Source organism: Delphinapterus leucas, chromosome 7, assembly GCF_059928025.1.
Source record: "Delphinapterus leucas isolate spDelLeu-1000000601 "Yukka" chromosome 7, BTC_Dleu_Yukka2, whole genome shotgun sequence".
NCBI lineage: Eukaryota > Metazoa > Chordata > Mammalia > Artiodactyla > Monodontidae > Delphinapterus > Delphinapterus leucas.
In genome coordinates, this window is record NC_143135.1 from 43,555,782 (window position 1) to 43,577,936 (window position 22,155).

General features: G+C 54.2%; 1 protein-coding gene across 2 annotated transcripts in view; it reads left to right on the forward strand.

Annotated features, from left to right (window-relative positions):
* Positions 1 to 22,155, forward strand: part of DKK3 (dickkopf Wnt signaling pathway inhibitor 3) — a 48,420-nt gene extending 26,265 nt beyond the window's left edge. For both annotated transcript variants that reach the window (XM_022555646.2, XM_022555645.2), the window contains exons 5-8: positions 17,086 to 17,178; positions 18,295 to 18,439; positions 19,593 to 19,749; positions 20,573 to 22,155. In XM_022555646.2, coding sequence (XP_022411354.1) covers positions 17,086 to 17,178; positions 18,295 to 18,439; positions 19,593 to 19,749; positions 20,573 to 20,792 — 615 coding nt within the window. In that variant the 3' untranslated portion in view covers positions 20,793 to 22,155. The remainder of the gene's footprint in view (positions 1 to 17,085; positions 17,179 to 18,294; positions 18,440 to 19,592; positions 19,750 to 20,572) is intronic.

A 22,155-nucleotide genomic window follows, 5' to 3' on the forward strand; every position in this document is an offset into this window, starting at 1 on the left:
TGGGGGTCACTGGGAGAGGCTATCAGGGTTAGGAAACTGTGGAATCTCTCACCCGATTTCTTCTGCTCTCACCACTGGTCGGGTACGAGACCCGTGCCCGTGAAGGGGAACGTTCTAAACCACCGAGGAGGAGCATTTTAAGTGGGTGGCAGGCACCTGTATCTGAAGTTTGGCCACTGACACATTTCAGTGATGTGATGTGGAAAATACAGCCACAGTCTGAATTTTCCATAGTCTCATAATTCATGGCCTCCCAGAAGAGGAAGCAGGTACAAAAAGCAGAGAGAGCCCACTGCCTGGTGAGTAGCAGTCAGGGTGGAAAAAAATCTTGCCTCGCAGACTGAGGAGGCCTGCTCCCCAGGCCAGTGGGTTCCTGGTGGCTCAAAGTGGCCAGGGGCCAACAGACTCCATCCCTCTCAGGCCCTGCAAGAAGCAGGCCTTACGGTCAGCCTCCCACCCCCCTCCCAGTAGCCTTTTGCTTTTCCCATTGCTTTGGGGTCCTGTTTTTTCCCCATAATGTCTGCAGGGACCTCCGTCTCCAGGGAGAGCACACGCCCTGCAGAAAGGCTAAATCCAAGTCATGCTCGGTGCCTGCCCTGGCGGAGCCGTTCCCTCCCCCGATAGCTTTGCTAGGATTTGGAGGGGGAGAGAAAGGGAAGAGAACTAATATTCATCGAGCATCTACTATGTGCCACGTACTGTGGACCATTTCATAGAAGTGATTTTCCTTAACTCTAACCAAACCCACCTAGAACGGGGGTACCAGCCCTGCTTCACAGATGAGGAAGCACAGAGCGACTTGCCAAGGTTGTGCAGCTACTAAGTGGCAGAGTTAGGATCTGGAAATGGGTCTGTCTTACTCCAAAGCCTAGCCTTCTTCTACCATACACTACTTTACAAAAGGGGCAGATGGGAAGGTCACTAATAGTAACTGAAGGTCTGGTCCAGGCCATGATATGTGGACACACATATCGCTGTTAATCTTCCTAGCAACATAATTGGTTTGGGTTTGTCATTCCCATTTTTCAGATGAGGAAACTGCAGCCCAGTGATGTTAAATGACTTACCCAGCAAGGAGTGTTGAGAAGGAAGTGGACCTGGGGGCTCACCGTAGGGGTAGTGTGTCCCTTTTATAGCCCGTGGCCGGGGTCTCGGCTTGGAGAGGATGGAGCAGACCTGCTGATGGGGGTGGATTCCTCGGCACCGGCACCTCGGCAGGCAGCGCTGGGGCCATCATGATGATGGGTGGCTCCAGGGTGTCTGGGGCAGAAAACCTAGGTGTGCCCAGACCACTCTCCCTAGACCACGGCCCATGGCCTCCCCCTTAGAGCTGTAGCTTTCTGTGTCCCCTGCCATCGCACGAAGATGAAGCAAAATAAGATGAGGCCACTTGTGAGCAGAACGAGGTCAGAGCATGTGTTTTTCGGCTTTTTCCAAGCTCATTAGCACAAATGGTTCAACTTGGAAGGTTTAACAATTCCACAAGCCCCTTTTTCAGTCCTCACTGTGGTGAACTTTCTGGGGATTGTTGGGGGGAGGGAAAGCATAATTGCTGACAGCAGGAAAGAGGCCGGGACCAAGGGCTTTAGAAACCCATTTGAGGCCCAGGGGGGATGCCAGGCTGTTTTCCCTTCCAATGGCCTAGCAGTTGCCTGGGGAAGTGACTTTTTCTGCATGGGGGGGACAACTTTCTTTCTGTTTTCTGTTACTGTACATTTTCTTCATCTTTTTTTTTAAAGAACTTGAAGGAATCCTTTGAGATGTATCTTTTAAAGAGGGTGCTAGATGGGAGGCACTAAAGGAGTAGCCCTTAACCTTGGACATGCATTAGAATCACCTTCTTAACCTGGATAGAACTCATGGAAAAGAAGCGCACTTTGATTTTCACCAACTTTTAAATTAAAGTGGCACTTCCTTCAATCTTGAAAGTAGGCAACAAACCACAGTATCATTAGCAGTTCCCCTGTTACCGGTAACAGGCATATTTTCGTGCTCTCTCACCACTGTTGCAGATGACTTGAAACAGCATTTACACTCATCACTACTTAGAAATTAAGGTTATTGTCAGACCAGCCAGTAGGTTTTACTGCTCAGTGTGTTAATAAAGAAGCCCATAAAACACTGTATCTCAAAATATTTTGATAACTGTATTTCAGTGCAGTCATTTTCCTTTGTAGTCTTGTGTGTTTTCCTTTATTTACCTAATGCATTATTCTGAGAAGGTATCTGTAGGCTTTGTTAAGCTGTCGTAGGAGTCCATGGCGTGAAAAATGTTAAGACCTCCTGTTTTTAAAAAGGCCAGGGGCCAGTGCCCACACTGGGGCCTCTTAGTCGTTCAGAGTTAGACGTGGCCTCCCTGGCAGAGGGAAGGTTGTTGAAGGGGATCTGTCCGTTGCATTCCCTGGGGTGGGGTCGCCCCCACTGTGGATGGGACGTGACCTCCAGACCCCAGTAACGCCAGCCTCCGTTCAGGTATTTGAAGCCTAAGGGCTCCACAGACCTGTTCGCAGGAAACTGAAGTTTGAAAAAATTCTGATCACTGGCTTTGCGGGGCTCTTGAAAATGCAGGGTCAGGGTCCATCTCAGAGTTGGAATGTGCAGGTGGTCCCAGATCTGCTGTTTGACACCAGGTGGGCCAGGTGGGAAGTCTGCAGACCCCTGCAGCTTAGGGCTCCGGTGGAGGCGAGTCTTCCTCTGGGGAGGCCTGAGGCCCTGGCTGGGGCTTGGCAGCCTGAGCCACCTGCTGACGTGTCTCCGGACTTCTGCCTCCCTCTGAGGCCTTTTTCACCAGTGGATCAGCTTGAGGACACAGACAGGATGTCCCATTGGAGATTTTTGATGTTTTGGGAGGGATCATACACACCCCCCATAGTCTGTTCTTCCTTGGAGAAGACTTGACTCGCTGTCCTGCAGACTCAGCCCCGAGCCGCTGGGATAGACAAGAGAAGGAAGACGAGCTAGTCTTCACCACCCCCCCGTTCTCTCCAGCACGCGCACCTCGGGACCGAGCCTCAGAATGCTTTACGCTGAGCAACTGGATCTTACGTAGGCACCCTCTCCAAGAGTGTTTTGGGACATGACACATTCATGACTTTCTTCCCAAGGCAAAGGAAAAACTATTTGAAGGGGTTGGGTTAGGCGGAGTCAGCTCACTAACTCATGTGAAAAGAGTAAAAAGAAACCAAGTGAGTAAATATGGAGAAACTCCATCTATCCCCAGTGATGGAGGGAGGGTCTTAAACAGAATCAAGATGTAGCTGAGCAGTAGAGACACTCTCAGAAGCTGCCAGCTTACTTACTGGAAAGCCTAAGCAGTCGTTCATACCCTGCCCCTGAAGCCTACTCTGTTCCTCCTCCATCTCCTGCATTATCCTTTCCTGTGAATGAATGGAGGAATCACACGATCGTGTGAACCGTACCGGGCTTAGCTGGGTGCAGGTAAATGTGAATGTGATTTAAGTTTCATCCTGGTCATTGCTTTGTTTGAAAGCGAGGTGATTTCACTAGGGCCTGTATGAGGAGTTGTGTGAGGGTGGGGACACAGATCTCTGGTCCCCACAGGCCCCGAATGGATCCCGCCCACTGCAGCCCCCTGCGAGCATCCTCCTCGCCTGTGACTGGCACTGGCCGTGGCCTCCCCTAGTCACAGACGCAGGAAGGCCCAGAACACCCCTGCCACGGCAGCGGCTCGCTGCCCTCCGTGGCTGAACGTTATTTGTCTGGGGCAGGTGCCAGCACCGAGGGGACCTCTGATTCTGGTTGCAAGTGTCCCCAAAAGTGGCCAAGGCCCCAGCAGGACTGGAGGCGAGAGGATACAGAATGTGCATGAAGACGTGAGCCACACAGCAATTTCAGCCCTGAACCAGGAAAGGAGAAAGAGGAAGGTGATGGAAATTTGCCCAAGGTGGCTGAGGGGACAGCAGAAGCAGTGCTGTGGACCGGTGCCAAGAAGCTGGTGGAAACGAGAACCGAGACGCGCCTTCCCATTGACACTCCTGTCCTGACGCCCGCGAGCTGGCTGGCTCCTGGGAGACCTTCCATGACACCCAGATCCCTCCCCCTGGGAGAGCCCGTCCTCTGCTCCAGGGAGGGCTGCTCACACTTCCCCAAAGGCATCTCTTCCTGTGTCTCCTTCGAGGCCCCCGACGCAGTGGAGTCCAGGGGCGCTCCTGGTCTCCTGGGACACAGCACAGCCCCGGAGGACCCACCATCACGTCCCAGATGTTGCTTCCGGTGGCCATTCATTGCTCAGAATGTTTATGTTAAAAGACAGAAGGTATAAGGCCCTTGCCGTGGACTCCCCTGCCAGTACCACGGGGTCCAGGCTGGGATGGGGGGGTGGCCTCTACCTCAGAGACCAACCAGGGCCACAGGGAGCAGTGTCAGCAGCTACTTTGGAGACTCACCATCAACAAGGACTCATATTTTATGAAAAATCATTTGGATTCATAGGAATTCTAGCTCTGCTGGACTCCTGAACAGTGAGGGGAGATGTCCAGCCAAGGAAAATGACATCACACCTGTCTGGCTTGGAGAGCAGCCAAGAAGACCAAGGAGGCCATAGCCTGGCCGAGGCCAGAGAGGGTCAGAGTGGAGACGAAGGAGTTCACAAAATCAGCCACCAAGCAGGTGACCCAGCAGAGGGATATGGAGCTGGCCTCCTCGCTCTAAACAACTGCCCGAGACAGCTGAGGACACAGCCTGCCACGCTTCCTGTCTGCCTACAGCAGGGGAGCGAGCCCTGCATAGACGCCGGCATTACCCGCTGAGCCGTGAGATCATCACAAGGGTGCCAGGCGGGAAGACTGGCAAGGCAAAGGGCAAGTTTGGGATGTGCTGTGCTTGGGTGATCTGTTACCCCAGTCTCCCTGGTGTAAAACAATCATTTGTTACGCTCGTGGATTAGGGGCTAGGAATTTGGACAGGGTTCAGTGAGATGGTTCATATCTGCTCCAGAGTCTGAGAGCTCTGACTTGAAGCCAGGGTGACTCAGTGGCTAAGGCTGGAATCATCTAGAAGCTCTTCACACTCATGCTTCTAGCTGTCACCTGGGACATTAGCTGGTGCTGCGGCCTCTCCACAGCCTGGGCTTCCTCCCAGCATAGTGGAGCCTTGGTTCAGAGGGCAAGCATCTGAAGAGGGAAAGAGCGAAGCAGAAGCTCTGTTGCCTCTCATGACCCAGCCTTGAAAGTCACGCAGCATCACTATATCAGATTCATTAAAAGTGAGCCTAGGGGCTTCCCTGGTGGCGCAGTGGTTGAGAATCCGCCTGCCAACGCAGGGGACATGGATTCGATCCCTGGTCTGGGAAGATCCCACATGCTGTGGAGCAACTAAGCCCCTGCGCCGCAAGTACTGAGCCTGCGCTCTAGAGCCCATGAGACACAACTACTGAAGCCCACGCGCCTAGAGCCCGTGCTCCACAAGAGAAGCCACCGCAATGATAAGCCTGCGCACCGCAACGAAGAGTAGCCCCCATTCGCTGCAACTAGAGAAAGCCCGCGCACAGCAACGAAGACCTAACGCAGCCAAAAATAAAATTAATTAATTAATTAAAAAAAAAGGTGAGCCTAGGTGCTCTCCTAGGTTGGGTGGGATAGTTGAGGGACTGCCCTTTCAGTCCCCCCAGCTACGTGTTTCAAAAAACAATCCAAAGATGCTGTAAGTGCTCTGGTGAGACGAGGCCAGTGACTCAAGTGAAGGTCTCAGAGGGCTTTGGGAGTTGAGGCACGTCCCGCCTTGGGTTGCCTAGAGACACAAATGACCAGCCAGCCACCGGCCACCTTGACTGCTGCTGGACAGGGTCACTCCTCAGAGAGAAAAACCAATTACAGACACTTGAAGCCTCCACAGTTTGAATCTTGGCTCTCCCAGTGTCAGTCTTGGCAAGCCTTATAAATGCCTGTTGGTCTTTGTAGTCCAAACGTGTTCCTCTCTTCACCCAGCTTTCACTGGGGGTGGGTACTGAGGGCCAGGGGTTCCCGGGAGACAGGCCCTCGCTGCCCAGTGGGGAGGGTCAGGGATGCGTCTGAGGAGGACACATTGTGTTGCTCCTTAAAGATGAATTGGCAGAGCGGGGAAGTGAGGGCATTCTAGAAGCAGTGACCAAAATTGGGTCTTGGGGAGGTCAGGAAATTGGACTGGAAAGCAGGTTGGGAACTGACCGTGAAGGGCTCTGTGTGCTGTGCAGAGATTGGACTCGGGTCATCGTAGGCAGAGAAGGTGGGAAGACAGTGAGTTACAAGATGGAGTGTCCTCAGTGTGAAGGTCTCACCGGGACTCACAACCTGGGTGAATTTGCTAGGACCCTTGAGCCCTGCAGATGCAGACACAGGACATCCTTGGCCCTCTTGTGAACTGAACTCAGACCTCACTGATGTGTATGTTATTAGTTTGCATGGGTGAGGAACATCTCTTTCCAGTGGCAGGAATGTTGGCGCCCCATCCAGGACACCCCCCATCTGGTGTCAGGGCCTTGAGGAGCCAGGTTGGTTGTCTGAGGGTTGCTGGGGGAGTGAGAATTCCAGCCAAGGGGGCAGTTCACGGTTCCAGGTGCTGCCTGGTGCAGGCAGAGAGCTCCCCATGCCGGAACCTCAGGCCCTCGTCTCTCAGGTCACAGGGGGACATAACCTGTTTTTTATTCACTTCTCCCCTTGTCACACTTTGTTATTATGCCACCGTCACAGATGCAGTCTGGATGTTCCCTGGGCCTGGAGGGCCGCCTGTCTCCTCCAATCTGGCAATGATTGAATTAGTCCAACCTCAGCTTCCTCCAGGGCCCCTCTGCTGGAGCAGCTTTCAGAACAATTACGGTTAGGCTCCTGATGACTTGGGCAGCAGGCTTCTTCTGCACCAGCTGTGTCCCGTGTGTATTTGGTGAAGGTCAGACCTTCAAAGTCTGCCTTTGGAATGGGAGGTAGGGGCCGTGCAGACTCAGAGCCTCAGAAACGTGGATGGGGAGAGGGTGGAGGGCTCACTCCACTGCTTCTAACCCAGGCGGTGACAACACTCAATTGGTTAGACACAGATTGGACACGTGAATAAGTTTTTTTTGGAGTTAAATACGGGTAGAAATTCCCCAGAGGCAACATGGCTCAGGCTAAAAGAATGTGCTGGGAAGTTCTGTGAGTGTGGGGCTGGCTGTCTCTGTGGCCTGTCTGTGGGACAGGCTTTAGTCTGGAACACCCCTCTCTGTCCTTGAGGACCTGTGGGTGTGACGGTCTCCTCAGAGGGCCCGAGGTCTGGGCTGGGGGCCAGGAGGAGAGGAGAACTCCAGGACCGTGTCCTGAGTGATATGGGCACCGCAGGCTCTGGGGTATGGGTCTCCACACCTCGTGTGCTGAGCCCAGCTGGGGCCACATTTTCCTGTTTCACGGGCTGTGTGACTGGGGAAGAGGTATTGGTGGGAGCAGCCCCGGAGCCCCAGGCCTTCGCAGATGTCGGGACTTTAGGATAATGATAGTTGGAGTCGGCTCCTGGCTCTGGCCTGGGTTTTTCCATCGGGCCGTCCCTGCAGCGTGGGTCAGGCCACAGCCCTGGGTGAGGTTTGCAGCTTTGGCTGAGAGTTTCCAGGGCAGCATCTAGGAGAGGCTGGGGGCACCCTGCTGTGTTCGAGACAAATGTACATGAGTGTCACAGCTCCTGTGATTGACCTGGTCTTAAGGTCAAAAAAGGAGTCTGAGGAACAGGGGAAGCTGACTTGGAGATCCTGTAGAAGGAAGGGGAGGCCGCCTGCCGCTGCTCTCAGCACCGCTCCCAGCCCTCTGGGCACCTGCACCAGGGCCCAGCCTTGGAGACCCTGCCCTCCCTTGCAGGCAGAGCTGGCAGCTCCCAGGCTCCCCCAGAGGCCTCCTGCCCCACACTTCTCCCTCCTGCCCCCTGGCCTGGGCCCCCAGGCTGCCTGCTCCCTGGGGTCTGCCCTTTTCTCCCTAGAGCACTGGGTCGGGGTCAGATGGAACTCTTGGGCTGAGTGCCCGCCTTACCACTTCTTACCCATGACCTTGGCAAGTGACCTCACTGCCTTGATCTGTAAAGTTGGGCTTCTCTTGCTCACTTTGGAAGACGATGAGATGAGATGAGGGATGCCAAATGCCTAGCACCCAGGGTGATTGAATCGTGTGTCTCCTGGCCGCTTGCATGCCCTCTTGTAATTGGGCATCCCTGGGCCCCCCTTGTACTTCTGTGCACCTGTCCTCCTCCCTCCTGTCTCCCCACAGCAGAGGGCTCCAGGGTGAAGCAGGAGGTTGTCTTGTGGTGATGGATGGAGAGCCCTGGCTGCACCTGACCTTCTGGGTCTTTTCAGTAGGACAGGTATTCACTCTAGAATGAGATCTGCTGGCCTGAACTTAGCTCAGAAGCTTACTCAAGGCTTCCCACGGTCACCTTTTGAGCTCCTGCAGTGAGTTACGAGTGCAGACAGAGGTGCGCCCTGGGGGTTGAGTCCTGGGCGCCCGGCACTGTTCCAAGAGCATGCACATTTTATCTCTTTTCATCTGTCCAACAGCCTCTTGAGGATTCTCATTTTACAGACAAATCGAGGCACAGAGAGGCTCAGTAATTTGCCCAAGGTCACCCAGCTTGTAAGTGAACCCGTATTCAATTCCAGGCTGGGGCGCCAAAGCCTGCAGCTCACCCTCATGCCAACCCCAGGTACACTGGTGCCACGTGGCCTTGAGGGGCTGGAGGACATGGAGTAACCAGAGTGCGTTGAGTGCAGCGACGGGGCCCGGAGAGGGAGGTGTGAGGGTGTGTGCTCCCAGAGTGCCCGGGGCTTCCCCAGTGTTGGCACTGCAGGGCCCGCATCCCAGGAAGTCCCCCAGTTCTGGGAAGATGAGGACGATTGGTGCCCACAGTCTGCTCAGGAGGGCCGGGGCTCAGAGAACAGCCCCACGTCTGGGAGGGACATTTGTTTATCTCAGACTGTACCATCCCCGCATCCCAGGAGCATTCAGGGCCCGGCACCACCACTACACACCTGGGGCCAGGAGAAGACCATCCATCCAAACTCTGTAACCAGAGCATGGGCCTGGGGCCCAAAACTTGCTGGTTGAAAGTTTCTGGGCTCAACACAGAAACCTTGTTCCGGTCCCTGGGGTAAAAATCCTTCAGAATGTGCCGTGTCTTCCCCCCGCCACTGACCCCATCCCCTCTGTCATACCTCTGGCTCCCACCCCGAGGGAGATTTGAAGCTCAGGAACAGAGGCTGGATGTGTGTGGAAGGTCTGAAACAGAGGAGATTTGGCCACAGGCTTGTTGGGAGCGGCGGGTGTCAGATTCCTAGGGCTGCCATAATAAAGCACTGCAAGCTAGGTGACAAGGTGACCCACCAGAAATGTGTTGTCTCGCAGCTCTGGAGGCTGGAGGTCTGAAGTCGAGCTGTTGGCCGAGGTGGGTCCTCTGAGGGCTGTGAGGGAACAGCGTGTAGATCTTCTCTCTGTTCTTCACAACGTCTTCCTTCCAGCAGTGTCTGTCTCTGTGTCCAAATTTCCCCTTTTCATAAAGACACCAGGTGTATCGGTCTAGGGCCCACCCTAATCACCTCATCTTAAGTAATTATATCTGCAATGACCCTATTTCTAAATACGGTCACATTCTGAGGTATGCCGACTGAAAAAAAAAAGCACAACCTGCAAATTGAGAGTTATGTTTTATTTGGTGGACATTCTGAGGACTTCAAGCCCGGAAGAGAGGACTCTCAGATCACTCTGAGGGAGTGTTCCGAAGAGGCAAGGCGGGGGCGGGGGGGGGTGAGCCAGGATATATAGGAGTTTTTGTAACGAAGACCAGGTAGTCAGGACATCAAAAGATTACTATTAATTAAAGAAAACCAGATATCTCAAGATAAGGAAGTTAGCACTGTTCTATGTATGGGAAGATGCAAGAGTCTGGGCTCACTGAAATCATTCCTTTGATGTGCACTTCAGCTGTCTGGGGCCAGTACCCTGCTTTTCTCCATTCTGAATTCCCCCGGGGTACACAGTTGGGGGTGACTGCAGTGGCTGAGGGCTTGGCAGTGGGCAGCCCCTTTGGTTTGTCTCCATCCTGAGTTCCCTCAGGGCTCATGGTTCGGGGCAGCTGTAATGTGATGGCTTGATGGCTGCAACATCCTTTGTTTACTGATATGGCAGGCAACGTTTTTCATTCACAGGTACTAGGAATCAGGGCTTCAAAATATGAATTTGGGGGGAGCATAATTCAACCTGTACCTGGGTATTCAGAGGCAACAGGGTGTGGTGGAAGGTCAGTGAGCCTCAGCGTGGGGGTCTGATGGACTTGGGTTTACATCTTAAGTGTTTCCAGCTCCATCGATGACCTTGGGCTCTGAGCCTCAGTTTACTTATCTGCAAAGTGGAGATCGGTCTTTGGTTCATCTATGGCAACTCTGCGCCGGCCACGTGCTGGGGGATGTGAAGTGACCTCACGGCGCTGTGAGGATAGAGAGAGCCATGGAAGCCCGAGCAGGTGCTGGCACATAGCAGGTGCTCTCTGAACCTTCCCTGCTGCAGGGGGTGTAGCTCCAAGGGCCAGCGAGTTTCAGCTGGTGGAGGTCCCCTGGGCCTTCATTTCATGTGCCCTGGCTGGTTCCCCTGAAGATGGGTTTGAGAGGAGCCTGTGGAAAGCCTCCGCCCTGGCAGGGGCCCCCCTGGTGGCCTCCTCCTTTAGGCCTCTCGATATAAGAATGTCTGGATTCCCGGGGACCATGGACAACATGTCCCGGCCAGTGTGAGAAGCGAAGTGTGGCAGCAGGAGGGCCACAGAGAAGCTGAGCTCCCCCCGCCGCTCGCCACACAGAAGCCGAGGAAAGCCTCGCGGGGTTCCTGTGCTGTTTTCTCCCCCTTCCTTTGCCTCCCCCAATAAACTCTGAAATGGAAAATCAAAGACGCAGAATGGCTCCTTTGCCATTTTCCAGTATTTCATGGTAGTGTCGAAGTGCCAGGGCCATTTCCCGGCCTAGCATCCTGCCAGATCTCCAGCGTGTTCCCTGCCGGTCCCGCCTCCCCGCCGGCCTCTGAGCAGAGTGCTGTGCAGAGCGCCTTCTAAACATAGCTCCATCCTCGGAACAACAAAGCCTCCCCCCACCCCCCCACCCCCATCCTCTGAATGGCTGCGGTCCTGACAGCAGGCCTCTAGGCTGTTTGTCAGCCTTCCCCACCAGGATGGGAGGGAGGGGTGGGGACAGACAGCGAGTGGCCAGGACGGGGGGAGCCTCCGAAGCAGCTGGTTCTAAGTGGCCCAGCTTTGAGGCCCAGATGCCCACGGGCCGTGGCCTTGGCCCTGAGTCTCCGGGGATGTGTGGGGCCTGGGGCCTTGTCCCAGGCGGGCTCTGCTAAGCTGGGACTGAGGCACAGGAGACTGGCTGGCGCTGAAGGGAAAGAGGTGACCCTCCCAGGAGGGGAGATGGAAGGATCCTGTCTTTAGGGTCAGACCCACTGGCTCGGACTCGCAACGCCACGTCTGGGCTGGGTGACTCTGGACAGATCCTTCACCTTAAATCTCAGTTTCCACATCTGGGAAGTGTGGGTACTAAGGCCCGCGTTGGGGGGATTCAGGAGAACTGGTGCTGAGTGGCGGCAGCAGTGACCCGGCCGTGCCTGGGCCTGGTGCCAGAACACCGTGGGCAGCTGGTGTAGGCTCAGCTTGTCATCTCACCCCAGCACCTCATCCCACCCGCTCTGCGGTGCTCACATGAGCCCTTCATTTTTTTTTTTCTTTCTTTCTTTTTAAAAAAATTTTTGGCATTCTCACAGCCCGGTGAGATAGGTCACAGCTGTGAAGTGGCAAAGCCAGAATTCAGTTTCTGCTCTTTTGGCCTCTAGGGGTTCTTTACACTTTGAAGTTCCAAGGTTTCCAGTATGATCACAATTCTCAAAGAGCATCTCTAGCATTTCTAGCTGCTGGGAATGCACATCCACAGTAAGCGAGCTGGCAGACCGTTAACAAAGAAGCACCGAGCTTTCTTGGGGGTCAGTCATGCTGAACTAACCTGCCAGAGTCCCTGGCAGGTAGCAGAAATATGTCTGCAAAGGAAACCATTGCTTTAGTGTATCTGGATTTTTCAAAAGTGTTTGGCAAGGTTCCATGCCAAAAATTTTTCCATACCTAGAAAAAAATTAATTGCTTCACTGTGACTTTGTAGGGAATGCTTTGTTCTGCGTAGGAGTCAGTTTAGAGAAAGGAAGATATTCCTGAGGATGAACCTGTTCTTTGCTTGATGGAGAATTGTGAACAGCAGGGGCTCTTAGCTCATATCTTTTTTTTTTTTAATTTAATTTATTTGGCTGCCCCGGGTCTTAGTTGCGGCATGTGGGATCTTCATTGCGGGATCTTTAGTTGCGGCATGTGAACTCTTAGCTGCAGCGTGTGGGATCTAGTTCCCTGACCAGGGATCGAACCCGGGCCCCCTGCACTGGGAGCGCGGGCTCTTAGCCCCTGGACCACCAGGGAAGTCCGCCCCTGCCCCCACAGCTCATATCTTTTAAATTAAAGATCTGGAAAGGGAAGTATGTAGTAAAAATTCCAAGTCTACAGGATTCTTGGAGAATGAGAAGCCAAGTTAATGGAATGTGCATATTTTCTTGCTTTGGTTCCCAGATCAATGCTAACGGTCAGCATTTTGTTAGCCTGTTTGCTCCAGTAATATACAAGTGGTTTCATCCACTAAGCGGTATCCATCAGGTGCCCCCACATGCCAGGCGCTGTGCCGGGTCCAGGCGCGTGTCACACGTATTGTTATTCTGCTCTACAGGAGTGAGATTACATGCTTCTTTCACTTGCTTGTTTTACTTACTGATGGATTGTAAACATCACAGTGCAAAGAACTACCTCATTCTTTTTAATGTCTGCCTGGTGCCATTTTCCCACGAAATGATTGTACAATAATTTAATCAGTCCCCTCTTATTGGGCATTTCCATTATTTCTGGATTACAAATATTATACTGCTGTATAGCCTTAAACATCCCTGTACTTGGATATTTGCATGTATGGATGAGCGTTTCTGAGGAGAGCCACCTGGAAGGGGAATTGCTGGGTCAAAGGATCTGTGCATTTACATTTTTGATAGATGCCGATGAGTTGCCTGCAAAGAACATCTACTTCAATTTTAATTACCCCCTAACTGCCATCTGGCAATGCTCAGTTTCTCAAATCCCTACCAACATGGGATATTATGCAATGTATTAGTTTCCTATTGCTGCTGTAACAGCTTACCATATATTTAGTGGTTTAAAAACAGGAATTTATTATCGTACATTTCCATAAATCAGAAGTCCAACAGGAGTCTCACTGGACTGAAATCAAAGTATTGGCAGGGCTGTGCTCCTTCTGGAAGGTCTAGGAGAAATACTGATCCTTGGCCCATGGCCCTTCCATAGTCAAAGCCAGTTAGGTCTGGATAACTGGGGATGAGGGTCTTTGCGTGTGGCATTGCTCTGACACTGACCCTGCCACTCCTTGGCATGTGCAGAGCCCCTTACCATTGCACTGGGTGCACCTGGATAATCCAGGCTTCTTTCCTTATGTCAGGTCAGCTGATGAACACCCTTAATTCCACCTGTGACTTTAATGTCCCCTTGCCATGTAACACGACATGTCCATAGCTTCCAGGGATGAGGGTGTGGACATTGGAGTTGGGGGGGGGGAGTATTCTGCCTACTGCAGGTAGTATCAAACTTCTTGTTTCTGTTCTAAGTGAAAACATGGTATCCAGCTCTGTTAAGTTGCATTTTCTTGATTATTGGTGAAATCGAACTTTTTTGGCTGTGTTGGGTCTTCGTTTCTGTGCGAGGGCTTTCTCTAGTTGCGGCGAGCGGGGGCCTCTCACCGTCGCGGCCTCTCTCGTTGCGGAGCACAAGCTCCAGACGCGCAGGCTCAGTAGTTGTGGCTCACGGGCCCAGTTGCTCTGCGGCCTGTGGGATCCTCCCAGACCAGGGCTCGAACCCGTGTCCCATGCATTGGCAGGCAGACTCTCAACCACTGCACCACCAGGGAAGCCCCTCGAATATCTTTTCTGCGTGAAGAGACAAAGCAGTTTCACTGGCTGTAAGTTGTCTGTTCATACCCTTCTCTCTTTTCTGCTGGGTTGCATTTTTTTTTTTTTAATTGAATGATAAATTCTTTGAGGGCAAAGGCCTTCTCCTATTCATGTTTGCATCCCAATGCTTCAAAATGTGGCCGGGTTCAGAGAAGGGCCTTGATACCTGTGGGCCCTCTACTCCTCCCTCCCTCCTGCCCCCACCACCCCATGCTCTTGCTATTCTGTTTTGGAAGAAATGTCAGGACGCTTCTGGCTTAACTGGCTGAGTTGAGTCTGTGTCGAGGAAGGCGTGGTGGCTGAGTGCTTTACTTATAAACCTGTCGGCTTCTCAGGCTATTATGGACTCTGGGGTCACACAGACTGAGTGCCCTGCCCCCAGCTCAGCCCCTGATTTGGGCGGCCCTTCCGCCCCTCTGAGACTCAGTTTTCTCACCAGTAAAAACAGTCGACCTTTTAGGGTTGCTGGGTTGGGAACAGGGACAAGATCGATTCCTTTTGGGAGGGCAGACCCTACTTGCTGAGCTGCTGCACTGCCGTGGTGATGGAAACTTCGGGCAGAGCCGTGGGAGGGGGCTCGTAGGCCGAGATGCGTGGGATGCTGGGGAGACACAGAGAAGAGCAATTTTAGGTCATCTTGCAGGGTGGTGGGCAGTGTGCTCTCCTTTTGTTACTGAATCAAACTTGGGTCCACTTACCTGCACATAGTAAAGCCGATCTACTGATGCTGGGTTGTGGTGAGGAAAGTGCAGCGTTTGTTGCAAGGCCAAGCAAGGAGTAAAGCTCAGAAGATCCCAACTCCCCGATGGCTTTCAGGGGAGGGCTTTTAAAGACAGGTTGAGGGAGAGAGTTGCCATGTGCTGATGAGCTTGCGGACATTCTTCTGATGGGTGGGAAGGTAACTGGGAGTCAACATCATCAGTCTTCTGGTTCCAACTGCCTGGGGTCCGCGGGCTTGTGATCAGCATACAGTTAACTTCTTCCACCTGCTGGGGGTTTCAGTAACTGCAAAACGGCTCAAGGACATATTTAATGGCTAAACTATCACTGTTTTGTCTTGCTTGACTGTTTTCCTTTGGTTCTGCATTTTCTCACTTCTCTGATTAAATTTTTTCTTCAGAACTCAGGGAAGGCCTAGGAGGTTAAAGTTTTTCTACAAACAAGAGGCAGGCGGAGGACATGGGGTGGGGGTGAGGGTCTGTCCCAGGAAGGCCCCATTGGGTCCTGCTTGGTTACCCTTGGACACTTTTTGAGAGGTTACAGTAGAGATTTAAATTACTTTTCACTTGTTCTGGGTGTCAGCCCTGGTCCCTTCTGGAGCCCCTGGTGAGCACAGAGCCTGGCACATGGGGGTGACTGGTACCACGTCTCCAGGTTGGCCTCTTCCCCGTCATCGCTCAGAGGGGCTGTGGGAAGATGGTGTCCAGTGGGACTGATGGTCTTCCTGGCTGGGTGAGCCTTGCTTGGTGAACAGAGCATGACCGCATGCTCTGAGGTATGCCAGGCTGGGGGTCAGTGCCGGGCAGGAGTTGCAACAGTCCTATGCAGAGGCCAAGCCTGCAGCTGCCCTGAACCAAATACCCATCTTCTTAGGCCTGCAGTGTTGGCCTGGGGACACCTGTCACTTCCCAGGGACAAAGCTTCATTCCCTAGGCTACCTGGCCAGAGCCTCCCTGCTGACCCCCAGGCCTACACACATGCTCTGGCCCTGGGGGTCCCTAGAAGACCCCGTTCACAGTCTCCTGTCCATACCCATTAGCACTGGTGCCTCAGCTCACAGAGCAGAGGTAGGGACCAGCCCAGGCCACTTAGGCCAGGGCTTGCCCATCCAGGCCTTTCTGGGTCCGGCTCCACACTTGCTTTCAGCATGGAGCATGCCCAGGTCAGAGCAGGGAGGCAGGTCCCTCCCTCCCCCAGACCCTTCCATAAGGTTTGCTGGGGCCCCAGAACACCTGCCTCAGGAGAGTTTCTCATCCGTGGGTCCCTGACGGCCACATCTGGAGCCCTAGGCCCCCTCAGCCAAGGGCTGGTGGTGGAGAGGGTCCCCCTACCCTGAAAAGCTGTTCTATCTTGGGGGGCCCCCTTGGCCTCTCTGAGCCTCAGTTTCCAGGTTGATAGCATGGGGAAAGTAATCCCTCCCTGCTGCTTGCTGGGGAAGCCACGAGGTAGACCGGGGACGTTGAGCCTGCCGGGGCTGGCACTATGACGGGTTGTCAGTGGTGGATCTTATGCCTCTCGCCTCTGCTGCCCTCCTCTCCCTCTGAAGCTGCCAGTTCCCAGGCCGGAGCCTGACAGCAGGCCCGGAGCTAAAGCAGCCCTGCTCCTGCCAGTGACGGGTGACCGTGGCTGGGCCGCAGTGACCTCCCTCTTCTGGACCTTGGGGTGGACAGATCCCTTCTCTCCCTTTCTCCTCCATTTGTCCGGCCGAGCAGGGCTGGCAGCCATGAGAAGGCACCTGGGCTGGAGGGCTGAGTGCCAGCTGCACCCTCCTTGGGTTTCAAAGCTGGCAGCTGCCTTTGCCAGGCAGCCCTGGACCCCAGACCAGGACCCCCAGGAGGCCCCCCGACAGCCCCCCAGCTGCACAGCCTCCGCAGCACTTTTCCTTCACTGTCAGCAGGGCCCTACTGGGCCTGGACCCCAGCCCTTCCTGTGCAGCCACCTGGGCCTGGAACTCATTAGCTCTTCTTATTAAATCCATCTGCTCCTCCTTGAACAATGGCTCTGAGTCTCTGTGCTCCCATCCCGGGTGTGTGAGGGGGAGGGCTGCACGCAGACTCGATTGTGTGCACTGGGTGTGGCATCCTGCAGGGCAGAAACCCGGGCGTGCGGGGTGGGTGAGGGCCCCCGCCAGCCTGGAGGGAGTGGATGCTGAAGTGAGAGAGCCAGGCGGGCTGCCTGGGTGTAAGAGGAGTCTGGAGACCATTCCTGTGGGCTAAGACTGCGGGATAAAGTGGGGCTTGGCCCTTCCAGGGCACCGCGGGTCAGCTGATCTGCCTTTCACTGATGAAGCTGCTCCCTCCTCCCCTCCCCTCCCCTCTCCTCCCCTCCCTTCCAGGAGTGCATCATTGATGAGGACTGTGGGCCTGGCAGGTACTGCCAGTTTTCCAGCTTCGAGTACTCCTGCCAGCCGTGCCGGGACCAGCAGACAGTGAGTGTGCCCAGAGGCCCCCAGAGCTGCAGCGCCAGGGCCATGGGGGCCCAGAAAAGGGGACCTGGGGGAGAAGGCCAGTGGCCCCCGGTTCTCAGCTGGGCTTCCTGGAAGCCTCCTATGGGGCCCCACCGTGTCCACGCTTGGAACAGCCAGTCCATGGTGCCCAGTGGGGCTGACTCCTGGGGTGATCAGAAGCCCTCTGCAGACCTGCTGTCACCCTACCCGCCCAGTGGCTTCTGGCCCCAGTGCCTGCCTCATAGATGCGAGAGATGCGGAGGGAGGACAGAGGAGGCCCCACCCTGCCCCTTCCCGGGGGAAAACCATCCCAGTAGATGCAGCCGGCAACACCACGGCAGCCCTTGGGCAGGGAAGGGGCAACCCACGCCCCAGATCTCTTTTCCAGTCTGCTCAGAGAGGGCAGAAGGAGGCCCAGGAAGAAGCCAGAGCATGTTCCAGATGGAGGTTCCACAGAGAAGCAGGAAGCCGGGGAAGAGTGATACTCTCTCTGCCCAACAGATGTTTTAGCCAAAGCCATATATGGGCTTTTCTGGTCCTTTTCATTATTAAGGCAATAACACAGCACGATAACAAGTTTGGAAAATAGAGGGCTTCTTGCCGCCCTGCCTGGCCCCACCTGTGGTTAGGCAGCTCCTGGCCTGCTCGGTGCCACCACTCCACATGTGCGACCCCAGGTCCAAGGCACCCAGTGCCCTCATGTCCATGTGGCTGTCCAGGCTTGGGCCTTAATTTAATCAGCTGATCAGATTCACGCCGCTGCCTGCGTCTGTGGGCCATAAGCCATCTTCCTTCCTGACCGTTAATTAGGGACCTAATGAAAAGGGGGCAAAGCCAAGTCTGGGGGGGAACCGAAAAGATGCAACCATCCTTTATAAAATCTCAAGCTGCGTAGGACTCCCCCAGGTGTCATGTTTCCTGCCCAGCTCCCATCTCCACCCCCTTGACTTCCCTAAGACACCCCCAGACCAAGGAGCTCGGTTTCCTCCTGTCTATAGTAGGAGACCTGCACTGTCTCCAGGCTTCTGGATTGGGGGCAGGGACAGGCTGGGCTCCCTCAGGTCCGTAAGCCGCCTGTGTTTTCCCTCCCTGCTGCAGCTCTGCACCCGGGACAGCGAGTGTTGTGGAGACCAGCTGTGCGTCTGGGGTCACTGCACCAGAACGGCCACCAAAGGCGGCAACGGGACCATCTGTGACAACCAGAGGGACTGCCAGCCGGGGCTGTGCTGTGCCTTCCAGAGAGGTGGGTGGGCTCCCCTCTGGGGGCAGGACAAGCCCTGTCCCAAGCTCTAGCACACTGGGCCTCCTGGGGCCCCGTCCATGCCAACCACACCTTTTCAGGGACCTCCTCCTAGGCAGGGTCCCCGATGCTCATTGGTATGTGTCCCAGCACTGCAACTTCTTCCCGGGGCTGAAGACCAGCTCTCTGTCTCACTCTTTTTCTTTTCCTCCTGTGATGCCTAGAAATTAAATTCCTTCAGGATGCATGAGCCCAAGGAGGGAGGAATACCCCCAGATGGGTGGGATGAGGGCACCCCCTCCCCATCACACTCCACCCATTCCCCAGGCCTCGGGGTAGCACCTGGCCCTGGTCCGCTTTCCTGCGAGTGGCCCCCTTCTACTCCCATCTCTCATTCTCACTGCCCTTCCCAGGTGAGGTCTGCTCAGGTGCTCTCCCTATCCACGGGTGTTTCTGAAACCGTCCCTTAACCCCTCCCTCAAGCCCTAGTCCACCTGGTGCTTGCTGCCCCAGCAATTTTCCTCAAGGACATGGCTCCCTGGGTATCATTCCTCTGGGAGCTGCGGTTGCTCCTGTCCTGTCACTTCAATTCCACTCCTCAGTTGGCCTTCCAAGACCTCGGCTGGGTCCAGCTTACCTGTCCTCCTTTTCTCTCTACTCCTTGGCTCATCTGGGAATCTTGCTGTCCCAACCTTTCTCACCAGCCCATATATATATAAACATAGTTACTTTCATTTTTTAATTATACAAATAATACATTTTCAATGTAGGAAAACTGGAAGATACAGATAAGCAAAGGTCTTATCTATATCCTTCCAGATTTTTTTTCTTTGAAAACATATTTTGTAATAATAATTCCTGCCCCTCCAAAAAAAACTTCAGTGCCTTTTTCTACTCTTAATTTCGCCATACCTCTGGCCTCAAAACCCAGCACAAGACCACCTCTTCCAGGCAGTCCTCCCTAACTGCTCCAGCCCTCCCAGCTTGTTCCCTCCTGAGCCCATGCCATCATTCTGGTTTCCTACCATTCCACCTCTTCAATCCCAACCTCCACTTTGGGGTTCAGGGTGGAAGCTGGGGGGCTGCACCCCATTTCTCTGCTCCTTCCTTTGGTGCCTGCCTGCCTGGTACAGGGGTAACCCTCAACTGGTTCCAGGTCTGTTGTTTCCTGTGTGCACACCCCTGCCCGTGGAGGGTGAGCTCTGCCACGACCCTGCCAGCCGGCTTTTGGATCTCATCACCTGGGAGCTGGAGCCTGATGGAGCTTTGGACCGATGCCCATGTGCCAGTGGCCTCCTCTGCCAGCCTCACAGGTGAGGTCTCACTTGCCCTTTCTGTCGGGGGCTGAGAGCAAATGAGGTGCCACCCAATGGGGACCCAGGAGCAGGAGCAGGGTGGGGGGAAGATGTGGATTTAATTTAAGGTAGGTTTAGTTGGAGGTGTCCTTGGGTCTTCCAGATGGAGGGTCCAGTAGCGGATCTACAGGACTAGGGCTCAGGAGGTGTGGCCAGGGGTACAGATTTGGGTTCATCTGTGTGAGGGTTGAAGCCTCCTCAGTAGATGACGTTAAAAAAGACTGGGTGTGGAGGGAGCCCAGGCGCATCACAATGAAAGAGCAGAGGAGACTGAGAAGGTGCAGTCAGAGAGGCAGGAGGGCAGCCGGGAGAGTGGCCAGCAGAGTAGAGGCCGTGGAGAGATGTGAAGCACAGGCCTGCTCAGAGGCTAAGTTCTCCATGCGCATCTCACTCAGCAGCCACTGCTCTGCCTTGTCTCCCAGCAGGATCCAGGGTGGCTGGGGAAACAGACAGAGCCCTGGCCCTGGCCCACAAGGCCCAGGGCTCCCCATAGGTGCAGCAGGGGCTGCTGCTGCCTGGGGGCCCAGGTGGGCAGGGGGCTGTAAACTCTCAGACCGCCAAGTCCTCAGGGCTGCCAGAGAGGGTCCGTGACAGGAGGACAGACCTGTGGCTCGACGTGGGGGAGCTCACCTTGGAGCACATTCTCCAAAGGTGACCCACCCTCAGCACCTGCTTTAAGGCAGGATGTTAGAGGAGGTGCCGTGAAGGTGAGCTGGGCTTGTGCAGAGGGCGGGGCCTCAGTTTGGGGGCCTGGGCCTCGCCCCCGTCCCTCCCTCCACAGCCACAGCCTGGTGTACGTGTGCAAGCCCACCTTCGTCGGGGGCCGCGATGAGGACGGAGCGAACCTGGTGCCCAGAGACGTCCCTGATGAGTATGAAGACGGCGGCTTCATCGAGGAGGTGCGCCGGGAGCTGGAGAACCTGGAGAGGAGCCTGTCGGTGGAAATGGCTCTCAGGGAGCTCGGGGCCGCTTCGGAGCTGCTGGAGGGAGAGGAGATTTAGACCCAGGCCTGTTCTGTGGGTAGACATGCAACAGAAGTAGTTAATTTATTTCCCCAGCTGTGTCCCTAGGTGTGAGCTCACCAGGCTTTTTTTCTGTGGCCTCTTCCCAGTACATTTTCCCCTCTGGCTTAAAACAACATGAGGGGCTGCACCCTTGCCCAGCACCCACCCCCTCCCCCATGCATCACAATTCTGGTGTCGGGGAAGACCAGGGTGTGGGAGGCTGAAGGTAGAATAGGGCTGCTAAACTGGTCCAAAGTATTGGCTGCTTCGCCTCTGCTGGTTGGCAGACGGCACGTTTCGTTTTGTGTGACATTGCCTCGAGAATAGTTGGAGGGGAGGGGATGGAAAAGAATGCAGAATTTCCCCACGATGGGTTTTGGGGTAATGTTGACTCTCAAACATGTGGAGAAGAATGCCCTGCTTTGCAAACGTAAACCTGCGAAAATGCAACAAGTGAATCTTTCATGCCATTCTCCCCATGGGCACAGGCAAGTGCTGCCCTCAGCTGCTGCAGGTGAAACGCTCTCACTCCACGTTGCCTGCATTCATCCTCTCAGCAGGGTTACTCAGCTCCTACCTCTGTGTCAGGGCAGCAGTGTCATGTCCTCTCACCACAGCCTGGTGAAGGGGGCATTGGTCTCCCCGTCTGCCAGGATCTCGGAGGCTCAGAGATGTCAAGTGGCTTTGCCAAGTCACACAGCTAGTGAAGACCAGAGCAGGATGTCACCCAGGTGTGATTCCAAGCCCAGTGCTCTCCCCACCAGCCTCGGTGCCACCTAAAGTACCCGCTACGAGGATGAAGAATGAGATTTTTTTTTTGAGGCACACCTGGAACTAAGGTCAAACTAGTTCACACATCCCTGTAAGATTAAAGTTCTGCTGTTTGTTAGAAAAACAGCGTTCTCCCCAGTGTGGGTGGCCATCACTCCAGTGGAGACAGAGGATTGACACTATCCCCTGTGGCAGTCCGTTATATCAGTAACTTTGAAGGTACACATGACCGGAGCATAATATGTAAGTTAATGTGCCAGAAACAGTACTTAGGTAATCTTAGGGCCAGGATTATAAATGAAATTTGCAAAATCACTTACCAGCAACTGAAGACCATATTGACTGCATGGAGAAAATCGAGCCAAGCAAGACTTTGTGAAATATGGTTGTAATATCCAAGCTAAGAGCACTGAATTGTATGCTGTTCCATAAATGATATTTTCAAGTGTCATGGACTGTTTCTATCATGTATTCAGAGTTATTAAATGTTAAAGTCACACACAATTGTATAAGCATGCTTTCTTCAAGTTTTAAATTATGTATAAACACATGTTGCATTTAGAAATCAAGCATAAATCACTTAAACTAC